The sequence below is a fragment of the Schistocerca americana genome, chromosome 7 (assembly GCF_021461395.2).
Source record: "Schistocerca americana isolate TAMUIC-IGC-003095 chromosome 7, iqSchAmer2.1, whole genome shotgun sequence".
NCBI lineage: Eukaryota > Metazoa > Arthropoda > Insecta > Orthoptera > Acrididae > Schistocerca > Schistocerca americana.
The window spans coordinates 539,998,159-540,011,164 of record NC_060125.1 but is presented as its reverse complement, the minus strand read 5'-3'; the positions used below and the strand labels follow the sequence as shown (position 1 = coordinate 540,011,164).

Sequence of the window (13,006 nt, the reverse complement as noted above, 5' to 3'; positions counted from 1 at the left end):
TAGTCTCCTAGCGGCAGTATCGTGAATTACACGTCATTTCGTAACTCATTTGTTTTCCAAGCTCTGCTGGTACTTCTGTAGAGATCCCAGCGGGATATACAGGGTGATTCAAAAAGAATACCACAACTTTAGGAATTTAAAACTCTGCGACAACAAAAGGCAGAGCTAAGCACTATCTGTCGGCGAATTAAGGGAGCTATAAAGTTTCATTTAGTTGTACATTTGTTCGCTTGAGGCGCTGTTGACTAGGCGTCAGCGTCAGTTGATGCTAAGATGGCGACCGCTCAACAGAAAGCTTTTTGTGTGTGAGTACGGCAGAAGTGAATCGACGACAGTTGTTCAGCGTGCATGTCGAACGAAGTATGGTGTTAAACCTCCTGATAGGTGGTGTATTAAACGTTGGTATAAACAGTTTACAGAGAATGGGTGTTTGTGCAAAGGGAAAAGTTCTGGACGGCCGAGAACGAGTGATGAAAATGTAGCATGCATCCAGCAAGCATTTGTTCACAGCCCAGGAAAATCGACTCGCAGAGCTAGCAGAGAGCTGCAAATTCCACAATCAACTGTATGGAGAGTCCTACGAAAAAGGTTAGGTATGAAACCTTATCGTCTGAAATTGGTTCAAGCACTGTCTGCAGCTGATAAGATTAAAAGAATCGATTTCTGTGATTTTATCCTTGCTCAAATGGAAACAGATGAATCTTTCGTTTCAAAGATTGTGTTTAGTGATGAAGCAACTTTCCACACTAACGGGAAAGTCAACCGTCACAATGTCTGTATATGGGGCACTGAGAATCCGCGGGAAACAACTCAGTATGAACGTGACTCGCCTAAGGTGAACGTTTTCTGTGCCATTTCAGCCAATAAAGTTTTTGGTCCCTTTTTCTTCGAAGTTGCTACTGTAACTGGACTACAGTATCTGGAGATGTTAGAGAATTGGCTGTTCCCTCAGCTCGAACAAGAAGCACAACAATTCATATTTCAGCAGGATGGAGCGCCACCACATTGGCACTTATCTGTCCGTAACTACCTGAACGTCAACTACCCGAGGCGATGGATCGGCCGCCAGGCAGCCCGTGACAGAGCACTTCATCACTGGCCTCCAAGAAGCCCTGATCTTACCACCTGCGATTTTTTCTTATGGGGGTATGTTAAGGATATGGTGTTTCGGCCACCTCTCCCAGCCACCATTGATGATTTGAAACGAGAAATAACAGCAGCTATCCAAACTGTTACACCTGATATGCTACAGAGAGTGTGGAACGAGTTGGAGTATCGGCTTGATATTGCTCGTGTGTCTGGAGGGGGCCATATTGAACATCTCTGAACTTGTTTTTGAGTGAAAAAAAACCTTTTTAAATACTCTTTGTAATGATGTATAACAGAAGGTTATATTATGTTTCTTTCATTAAATACACATTTTTAAAGTTGTGGTATTCTTTTTGAATCACCCTGTATAATGTGCGTCGTAAATTGTGGAAGAAACAATTGGTAACACATTTCGTGCGCCATCCTGTATCCGATTTTCTCCGAGGAATTGTTATAGGTCCTCTGCTATTTCTATATGAATGATGTAGGAAACGATCTTAGCAGCCATCTTAGATTGTCTGCAGATGACGCAGTCATTTCATCTAGTAAAGTCATCAGAAGATCAAAACCAACTGCCAAATGACTTAGATACGTTATCTGTGTGATGCGAAAAGTGGCAGTTGACTCTAAATAAGGAAATAAGTCCGTTAAATTTCGATTTCGAGATAAATCACACACATTTAAAGGCTGTCAAGTCAACTAAATTCCTAGGAATTACAATAACGTACTACTTAAATTTGAACGATAACATAGATAATATAGTGGGGAAGGGGGCCAGTGACTGCGGTTTACTGACGGAACACTTCGAAGATACCACACATCTACTAAAGAGACTTTCTACACTGTTCTTTTCCGTCCTCTGCTGGAGCATTGCTATGTGTTATGGAATCCTTACCAGACAGGATTGACGGAGGGCATGGAAAAAATCCAAAGAAGAGCAGCTCGTTTTGTATTATCGCGGAATATGGGAAAGAGTGTCAGGTATATGATAAGCGAGATGGATTGGCAATCAGTAAAACAAAGGCGTTGCTCGTTGTGGCGACATCTTTTCACAAAATTTCAATCACCAAGTTTCTCTTCTGAACGCAAACATATTTTATTGACGGTGACCTTCATCGGAGGAAATGAGCATCTTAATAAAAATCAGAGAAATCAGAAGTCGTACAGAAAGATTTAAGTGTTAATTTCTTCTACGTGCTGTTCCATATCGGAACGGTAGAGAAATGGTCTGAGGATGGTTCGATGAACCCTCTGATGGCCACGTAAGTGTGAATTGCCGAACAGTCATGTAGATACAGCTATCAACGTTCTTTTGATCACAAGAAGGTGCTGTGTAACGTTTGTTAGTCCTGTCGTAATGCTGGGACACTGATTTGCGGTATTTGTGTCTTATTACTATTTGATCACATTCGACATAAAAGAGTTTATACAGTGACGGACCATAACATTATAACGACATGTTTAATGGAATGTTGGTCCACCTCTGGAATGGACTGCAGCACAGATCCTGCCTGGTGTGGAGTCGACAAGTTCTTGGGGGAAATTTAGAAATTTGTCGTAAGTTCCTATGGGTCCAAAGTGCTGAGGTCATAGGTCCCTAAGCTTACGCACTATTTAATCTAACTTAAATTAACTTACAGTAAGGACAACATACACCCATGACCGCGGGAGGATTCGAACCTCCGCGGGCCGTCAAAAGACGCCTCAGACCGCACGGCTACCCCGTGCGGCTGTTCTTGATGGGTTTCCGCGTTTACGTGGCACCAGAATATAATATACAGATCCAGGGAACCTGTATAAGTATTTTTCCCTGTTATTATTTTACTTTACCCATTACATTTTGCTGTAAATGTCAATGTCAACACATTTTAATAACACATTATTTGAATATAGAGATTTCAACGTAATTCCGTACATCTTTGCTATAAGAGGGCCTGTTTCGAGTACAGAGACTAAACTATCCAGTGGTAGGGCGATGGCGAACAAGAACGATGACTGTTAACGCAACGGCGTGGGTAGTGTGCTGGTTTTTGTGAGTAAAGGAACATATAAACAATTTAAATTACTATATGCAACGCACGTATGTGATCTAGAAAGAGAGACAGTGATTAATATCGAGTAAACTGCGAGCTGTAAGCTAAGATTTTATGCATGGATGAACTAAGACAGATTATACATGTGCAATGGACTCATATCGGTGGGTCACTAGTGAAACAGTGCGCGTGTACGACGTCAGGTTGACATTTTTTCGAGGACTGTACTTTGATGTGAGTAAGCCTTAAATTGTGTCGTATCAGTTACTGAACTAAGAGTGTTTCGCCGGAGCCACGGAATAGAACATCGTATAGACGAATACACTCCGTAAATACGTCAGTGCCGCGAAACTCAAATTGTGCACATGCTGGAACTGCAGTTCCACGACATCAAGGTCGCGACGACAGCTGCTACAGTACTAAAGGCTGCAGCAGATGGATAAATGATCTGGAGACATTATTTCCAACGTAGAATCCCGTATTAGCATCGCGCGTCGACGTCGCCACAGTGTCTCGGAAACTTGTAACGAGATGAGCCGCAGCCAAGGCGGAGATATATGAAAAAGGCTGCTAATTACAATCAGAGTCTCAATTGCTACAGTAATGTAGTACTTTGGTTTCTCTTTAAATAGAGTGTTGTTCCGGTTGTAAAATAATAATTTGTCGGTTTATGTCAATATGGCCATTGCAACAGTGGTACCATATAAATGTAGTGCATGCCCCGGATCCCTTCCTGCACCCTACTGCTTACTGAAATAATAGTCACACCTGCTGTCACTTGTCATATTTAGTAGCGTCTAGTTTCTCACGTAATAAATACGTTTGGGACACGAACATCTTTGCAACCCGCCGTTGGCTGAGGACCGCGGCCTGTTTAGTCGAATCTCACAGCTGGTGAACACGTATTTGCGTCTGGTTTGTTTACAATAATACACGAGTTGCATAAGTGTGGCGCATCAGTGAATTCCGTGTAACTGAGTGCTTGCATACTTGTTATTTAACGACATTGGTATTACATACTTGTGGAAAATATATTTTTAATGCCGGAGAATGAGATTTATTTAATTTTTTTATCCTATTTTTTGCATGTTTGGTAAGGAAACAGGGCGAGTATATGAGTACATTTTCAGTGCTTTTGGGTTACATAGTAAGCATAATTTCGTATTTTAAACTCAGAGTCCCACACGTGTATTTATTCACTTTTGATTAACACACTTAAGTTCATTCAGTGTAACATAAAGAGAATAGGTGCGCGATCTATCCGAGTTTAGTCCAGGGCAGATTGTGATAACGCGCAGACTTGGCACGAGCATTTTGCACCACTTGTCGAATGTTCGAGAAGTGCTATGGTGAGTAACTTCAACAAGTGTCGAAACCAAGGTGAGGCCACGCCCAGACGTCGTAGGGTTGGGCGACCACCCATCATTACAGATGACGGACGATGTAGGCTGGGCAGACAGGCTGCGAACTGTGGCGGAACTAAAATCAGACTTTAATACTGGGCAGAGTACAAGTATGTTTGAAAATACAGTGCATCGAAAACTCCTAACGATGGGAGTCCGCCGCCGACGACCCATGAATATGCGAATGTTAACACTACGGCATCGGCAACTACGACAGGAATTGGCACGTGACCTTCGGCACTGGACGTTGGCACAGTGGCAGAGCGTTGCATGATCTGATGAATTCCGATACCTTCTTCATCACGGCGATAGGAGGGCACAAATCCATCGTCTCCCAGGGGAACGGCTCCTTGTCGCCTGTACTGCGGGACAGAGACAAGCTGGGTCCATTATGTTTTGGGGAACATTTACGTGGACATCCATGAGTCCGATGGAGCTCTTGCAAGGAAACATGACGGCCAAGGAGTACGGTACACATGCTGGAGACCAAGTACACCCCTTCATATCGGTCGTGTTTCCTGACGGCAATGGCATTTTCCAGTAAGATAATGCGTCATGTGACAAGGCCAGGAGGGTGATAGAGTGGTTCGAAGAACACTATATTCACGAAGATGCAAAGCTGGTACTTCTTGTCGATGATACAAGTATAGCTATCACACCCAACAGACAAGAATTAACTGGTGAAATTGTAAACGATGTTTTTCAGAAAATCATTAAGTGGTTCTCTGCAAATGGGCTCTCATTAAACTTTGACAAAACACAGGAATACAGTTCCACACAATAAATGGAATGACACCATTAATAAATATAGACTTCGATCAGAAATCTGTAGCTAAGGTAGAATATTTAAAATTTCTAGTTCTATGCATTGATGAGGAGTTGAAATGGAAAAAACACACTGAGTATCTGCTGAAACGTTTGAGTTCAGCTACTTATGCTATTAGCGTCATTGCAAATATTGGCGATATACATCTCAGTAAATTAGCTTACCACGCCTATTTTCATTCTCTGCTTTCATATGGCATCATATTCTCGGGTAATACATCATTGAGTAAAAGAGTGTTCATTGCACAAAAGCGTGTAATCAGAATAATTGCTGGAGCTCATCCAAGATCATCCTCGAGACACTTATTTAAAGAGCTAGGGATCTTCACTGTAGCCTCACAATATATATATTCACTTATGAAATTTGTTATTAACAATCCGAACGAATTCACAAGTAATAGCAGTGTACATGGCTACAACACTAGGAGAAAGGGTGATCTTCACTACTCAAGGTGAAATCTAACTTTGGCTCAGAAGGGGGTAAATTATGCTGCCACAAAAGTCGTTGGTCACTTGCCTAATAGCATCAAAAGTCTGACAGATAGGCATATAGCATTTAAAAGGAAATTAAGAGAATTTCTTAATTGGAACTCCTTCTACTCATTAGATGAATTTTTGGATAAAAAAGTGAGTAATTTCCCCAGACCCACAAAAAATTGAAAATATTAAGTGTCATGTAATATTTTGTGTAATGTAATATCTTGTATAGACACCTTTTATTAAACTGACACGTTCCACATCATTACGAAGTGTCGTATTCATGATCTATGGAACAAGTACTAATCTAATCTAATCAGTGGCGAGCTCCAATTGATACGCTGGTCACCAACTGGCCAGATGTGAACGAGAACGAACACGTCTGCGATGTGACTAAACGTGGCGTCAGAGCTCATCGCCTCCCTCACCGGAATATACGGGTGTTAGGTGACTTGTGTGAGCAGATGTGGTGCCAACTCCCTCCAGTGACCTACCAAAACCTCATTGCTTCCACGCCATGACGCGGCGCCGCTGTTCTTCGTGCTAAAGGTGGACATACCGGCTATCAGGTAGGTGGTCATAATGTTGTGGCTGATCACTGTGCCGTGTGCTCCTGCGATTTGATTGTCCCGGTGTAGTGTGTTCGATCTCTTTCGATTCGGTTTGCGGTGCGCGAGTTGGTGCGCCCTCTGGGATTCCGTGCGGGAAGCCGGAAGGTAGTCTCGGGCAGAGAGAGACGAGCGGGGCTGGGCGGAGCGACGCCGGAAGATCGCGGAAGTCGCGTCGGCAAGTGGTGTGAGTGTGGCAGTTGCATTGGGGCCGGCCGAGCAGCGGAACTGGAGGTGCTGCAGTGACTCGCTGTCGTTCGTTCTGTTTACGAGGTCAACATTCCTCACGCTGCGGCTACGGGCTGGTGTTATTCTGGCCATTACCTTATTAGCGGCATTTAGTTAATATTGTTAGCCGGCCGGGGTGGCCAAGAGGTTCTAGGCGCTTCAGTCCGGAACCACGCGACTGCTAGGTCGCAGGTTCGAATCCTGCCTCGGGCATGGATGTGTGTGATGTTCTTAGGTTAGTTAGGTTTAAGTAGTTCTGTTCTAGGGGACTGATGACCTCAGATGTTAAGTCCCATAGTGCTCAGACCCATTTTTTAATATTGTTAAAGGTGAGCTGTTAGTTTGGTGCATCTTCATCTGGTGAAGTTACAGCGAGAATTCTTTCTGTCGTATTCTGGCTTGCGCTGCCGAGCAGTGAGTGTTCCCACGTCGCGTGTCGAAATTCTGACTTGTGCCCTGGTTGATTTACGTATGAACTGGAGTGCCTATGGGGGCGTGTTTGCTTAAATTGTTGATGAAGTGTTTCACAATACCCTTACTTGAGTGTCTTTAAATGGCACTTCAGTTTGTTACTGAACACCCAAATTGTCACTCTAGTCAAGTAAAGTTTAAGTCTATTGTGGCAGCACCGTTTACCCGTTGGATTAAAATTAATTCAATCTTAACCACAGCTAGGAATAATTCAAGACTAATTGTAAGTGCCGTGTGTGTTTGTTTTTTTGTCCTTTTCTCTTACTCACTACTGTTGAGTGTTAAACTGTTTTGGAAACCACTTTGACGTCATTTCACGGTGTGGTTTTAGGAAGAGTTCTGTGGGTACTGTTGCAACGGGGTTTCTGGCCCACACATCTATCGCACGCCGGGGGTTTAGTGCCAACCGCCAACAGTGGGGTAACTTGTTATCAATTCTTTTCGAATCACCGTCTGGCCTACGACTGTTGATGGATTTCTGTGGTGTCCGCCCCGGTAGCTCAGTGGTCAGCGTGACAGACTGTCAATCCTAAGGGCCCGGGTTCGATTCCCGGCTGGGTCGGAAATTTTCTCCGCTCAGGGATTGGGTGTTGTGTTGTCCTAATCATCATCATTTCATCCCCATGGACGCGCAGGTCGCCGCAGTGGCGTCAAATCGAAAGACCTGCACCAGGCGAACGGTCTACCCGACGGGAGGCCCTAGCCACACGACATTTCCATTTCCATTTCTGTGGTAAAATTCAAATGGAGGCACTGTCTTGTTAACTTGTCTGAACTGAATGTGCTTGCCTTGCCTTGTAAAACAGTTCATTACTGATTCTGAGTAAGTTAAGCAGTGGTAGGGCACTCGTTATTCTGGACCAGACTGTACTTGGCATTAATTGCACTGTCTTGGTAAATCGGTGTGCTACGTAAGATTATAACGCAAGCGGCATTGTGGGTAATATTTACCATTTAACTATACGAGTTGGTTCTGTGAAGCATTGTGGTACACAAGGTCACGTAAGACAGTGCTGTAGTGGGCAGATATTGCTATACGTCTGTGATATTATTTCCTGTAAGCTATTGTGCCCATTAGGTTATGTAAGCCTTAAATACAGTGACCAGTTTGGTAATTTTTTGTGTTTCAAATGGCTCTGAGCACTATGGGACTTATCTTCTGAGGTCCTCAGTCCCCTAGAGCTTACAACTACTTAAACCTAACTAACCTAAGGACATCACACACATCCATGCCCGAGGTAGGATTCGAACCTGCGACCGTAGCGGTCGCGCGGTTCCAGACTGTAGCGCCTAGAACCGCTCGGCCACTCCGGCCGGCTTTTGTGTGTCGTAATAACATTTTACAAGCATTAAAATTTTGGGAATGGTTTAAATCCCATATTCGCAGATTGTTTGATGTTAGATAACTTGTTGATGATTCATGTTAAATCAGCTGATGTACATTTAAATTGAACAAGTTATATGTCAATATGTTGTTACCAGTACCTTGAATGAATTTTCTTGCGTAATTAAATTTTATATTCTATCCTCAATTTGTTGCTCAGCCTTCCACTCCAGCAGCCCCTGTATCCTGATCCCAACCATATCAATCACTGTGTGTCTGGGGAACTGCTGATGACTTGAACACACACACCGTGCAGAGTCGCTGCTGCATTCTAAACGCGGTATCGAGCACGTGGTTGTCAGTGCGGAGAACAGCTGTAGCCGAGAGCAGAGGCGGAGCGTGTCACGCCGGAAATGCATATCCTCCTATTTCCATCTATAGTACTATAAATTTTTTTTCCTTATTTTGTTACCTGAAGATATGACATTTATATATTGTAATTGTTTTACTATTTGTATATACAGGGTGTTTCAAAAATGACCGGTATATTTGAAACGGCAATAAAAACTAAACGAGCAGCGATAGAAATACACCGTTTGTTGCAGTATGCTTGGGACAACAGTACATTTTCAGGCGGACAAACTTTCGAAATTACAGTAGTTACAATTTTCAAAAACAGATGGCGCTGCAAGTGATGTGAAAGATATAGAAGACAACGCAGTCTATGGGTGCGCCATTCTGTACGTCGTCTTTCTGCTGTAAGCGTGTGCTGTTCACAACGTGCAAGTGTGCTGCAGACAACATGGTTTATTCCTTAGAACAGAGGATTTTTCTGGTGTTGGAATTCCACCGCCTAGAACACAGTGTTGTTGCAACAAGACGAAGTTTTCAACGGAGGTTTAATGTAACCAAAGGACCGAAAAGCGATACAATAAAGGATCTGTTTGAAATATTTCAACGGACTGGGAACGTGACGGATGAACGTGCTGGAAAGGTAGGGCGACCGCGTACGGCAACCACAGAGGGCAACGCGCAGCTAGTGCAGCAGGTGATCCAACAGCGGCCTCGGGTTTCCGTTCGCCGTGTTGCAGCTGCGGTCCAAATGACGCCAACGTCCACGTATCGTCTCATGCGCCAAAGTTTACACCTCTATCCATACAAAATTCAAACGCAGCAACCCCTCAGCGCCGCTACCATTGCTGCACGAGAGACATTCGCTAACGATATAGTGCACAGGATTGATGACGGCGATATGCATGTGGGCAGCATTTGGTTTACTGACGAAGCTTATTTTTACCTGGACGGCTTCGTCAATAAACAGAACTGGCGCATATGGGGAACCGAAAAGCCCCATGTTGCAGTCCCATCGTCCCTGCATCCTCAAAAAGTACTGGTCTGGGCCGCCATTTCTTCCAAAGGAATCATTGGCCCATTTTTCAGATCCGAAACGATTACTGCATCACGCTATCTGGACATTCTTCGTGAATTTGTGGCGGTACAAACTGCCTTAGACGACACTGCGAACACCTCGTGGTTTATGCAAGATGGTGCCCGGCCACATCGCACGGCCGACGTCTTTAATTTCCTGAATGAATATTTCGATGGTCGTGTGATTGCTTTGGGCTATCCGAAACATACAGGAGGCGGCGTGGATTGGCCTCCCTATTCGCCAGACATGAACCCCTGTGACTTCTTTCTGTGGGGACACTTGAAAGACCAGGTGTACCGCCAGAATCCAGAAACAATTGAACAGCTGAAGCAGTACATCTCATCTGCATGTGAAGCCATTCCGCCAGACACGTTGTCAAAGGTTTCGGGTAATTTCATTCAGAGACTACGCCACATTATTGCTACGCATGGTGGATATGTGGAAAATATCGTACTATAGAGTTTCCCAGACCGCAGCGCCATCTGTTGTTGAAAATTGTAACTACTGTAATTTCGAAAGTTTGTCTGCCTGAAAATGTACTGTTGTCCCAAGCATATTGCAACAAACGGTGTATTTCTATCGCTGCTCGTTTAGTTTTTATTGCCGTTTCAAATATACCGGTCATTTTTGAAACACCCTGTATGTATTTACGCATTTATGTCGATGTATAATTGGTTTGTTATGTAAATATTATTTGTATTTTTACGCTGGGTCTTACCTAGGGAAACTATGCTATCGAACAATTACATCGATAGGTCGTGTGGAGAACCAAAGTGTTTAGGATGTTTGGTAGTGTTAACTCTGCCGCATGGAGCGCGGGCAGAGGGGGGGTCTGGCTGGAGTAGGGCGGTGGAGAAGGTGTGTTGTGTGACGCTCCCGCGAGTTGCTGCGCTTTCGGGGTTTGGCAGCATGTAATTGCCCTCGACTTGCTGTGTTAGTTTTTCACATGGTGTCGCGGACGGGAAGCGTTAGCTGGCACACATCAAGAGCCCGTTTCGCCTGGTGACCGTGTCGAGGAGAAGACGCGCCAACGTCCAGTTTCTGCAACAGCGACGGCTGACAATGAGTGACTGTCGCCACCTCCTCGATCGACGACTTCAAACTTTCAGTCAACCAACAAGGAAGACTGGAAGCACGTAAAGTTTTAGAACTGTATGTCAGACCTCAGCTTTTCAAACTGTTAAATTTTTCTCACTAAATTACAGCAACATAGCGTGAACCTTTGTTGCTCATTGTCCCAATTGCATTACCAAGCAGGGTCCCTTCCTTTTCCGGAATGAACCCGAGTGACGTTGAAATTCAAACGCCAGCATTAAAGTAATATCATTCCATTTCACTGCTTTAATTTTAAAGTTCAGTTGAAGTATTCATAGCTGGCTACAATATTTAGATTACACAAGCAGAAATTAAGAGTGCGAGTTTTGTTACCATATTTTAGCTTACCTGTGACTGCAGCTCAGCTTGGTATGTACTAAATTTTACTATTGTTAATTGTTCAGAATCATTTAATTCAAGTTCAAAGTTAAATCTCTTATTTCTAAATTGCGTAGATTCAAGTAGCTTTTGAAATGATTGTTGAGGTAGCCCAAGACTAACCTTATTTTACTGAATTTCATAGTGCTTTAGAAACAAACTTTACTATTAATTTCAGTCACTAAACTGATCTTCAATTTTCCGGTTTTATTAATTCTTTTGCTAAATTAAGTCAGAGTGTAGCGAAATTTATTACTTCTGACAAACATTCGGTTTTCACACAACACGTGTCAACCTTCAGTTGCCACGCTTTTAGTGCTAAATATATATGCATTAATCTTTCATTTTCAGTTATTATAGTAGTTGTCCATGGGACTGGCGACCGTAATTTTCCCCAAATCTCAAATATCTAATTAACGCCAATTAATTGTTAACGTAACGACCGGACATTTACTTTCTTTATTAACTTTACCGCTTCTCAAAATTAATTTCCACCAATTTCATTTGCATTTTTCCTTTCATTTGGATGTAACCCTTTACTCCCACTTTACCGACAGGTTAACTTCGGTGACGATTGCTTTTCCCAAATTTCCACTAGGTGTACGCGGTTTAATTTTTCGCTGTCATTAAGGTCGATAAGTGAGGGGGAGGTTACAAGCGGCGGCGGCGGCGGCGGCGGCGGCACTCACCGTCCATGACGCGGTCGAGGCTGAGCGGCGAGTCCGGCGGCGAGTCGGCGTCCGCGGCGTCGTGGTCGTGGTCGTGGTCGCCGTCGGAGGCGAGGCTGTAGGAGTGCTCGCTCTTGATGGGCGCGCCCGCGGCGCCGAGCGCGGCGTCCGTCATGAGGCGGTCGTACAGCACGACGTGCGGCCGGGCGTCCAGCAGCCCGCAGCCCCAGTCCGGGTCGTCCGCGTCCCGGAACACGTCCATGCCCTGCAACACGCGACCGCCGGCTCACGTCGCGAGCAGGGGAACAGCTGCGGCGGGTGCTAATGTACACTACTGGCCACTAAAACTGCTACACCACCGCGATGACGTGCTACAGACGCGAAATTTAACCGACAGGAAGAAGATGCTGTGATATGCAAATGATTAGCTTTTCAGAGCACTCACACAACGTTGGCGCCGGTGGCGACACCTACAACGTGCTGACGTGAGAAAAGTTTCCAACCGATTTCCCATACACCAACAGCAGTTGACCGGCGTTGCCTGGTGAAACATTGTTGTGATGCCTCGTGTAAGGAGGAGAAATGCGTACCATCACGTTTCCGACTTTGATAAAGGCCGGATTGTGGCCTATCGCGATTGCGGTTTATCGTATCGCGACACTGCTGCTCGCGTTGGTCGAGACCCAATGACTGCTAGCAGAATATGGAATCGGTCGGTTCGGGAGGGTAATACGGAACGCCGTGCTGGATCCCAACGGCGTCGTATCACTAGCAGTCGAGATGACAGGCATCTTATCCGCATGGCTGTAACGGATCGTGCAGCCACGTCTCGATCCCTGAGTCAACAGATGGGGACGTTTGCAAGACAACAACCATCTGCACGAACAGTTCGACGACGTTTGCAGCAGCACGAACTATCAGCTCGGAGACCGTGGCTGTGGTTACTCTTGACGCTGCATCACAGACAGGAGCGCCTGC

General features: G+C 44.7%; 1 protein-coding gene across 1 annotated transcript in view; it reads right to left on the bottom strand.

Moving 5' to 3' along the window:
- LOC124622114 (cyclic AMP response element-binding protein A-like) overlaps positions 1-13,006 on the bottom strand; it is a 679,969-nt gene that overhangs the window by 98,518 nt on the left and 568,445 nt on the right. The window contains exon 2 of the mRNA XM_047147722.1: positions 12,050-12,293. Coding sequence (XP_047003678.1) covers positions 12,050-12,293 — 244 coding nt within the window. The remainder of the gene's footprint in view (positions 1-12,049; positions 12,294-13,006) is intronic.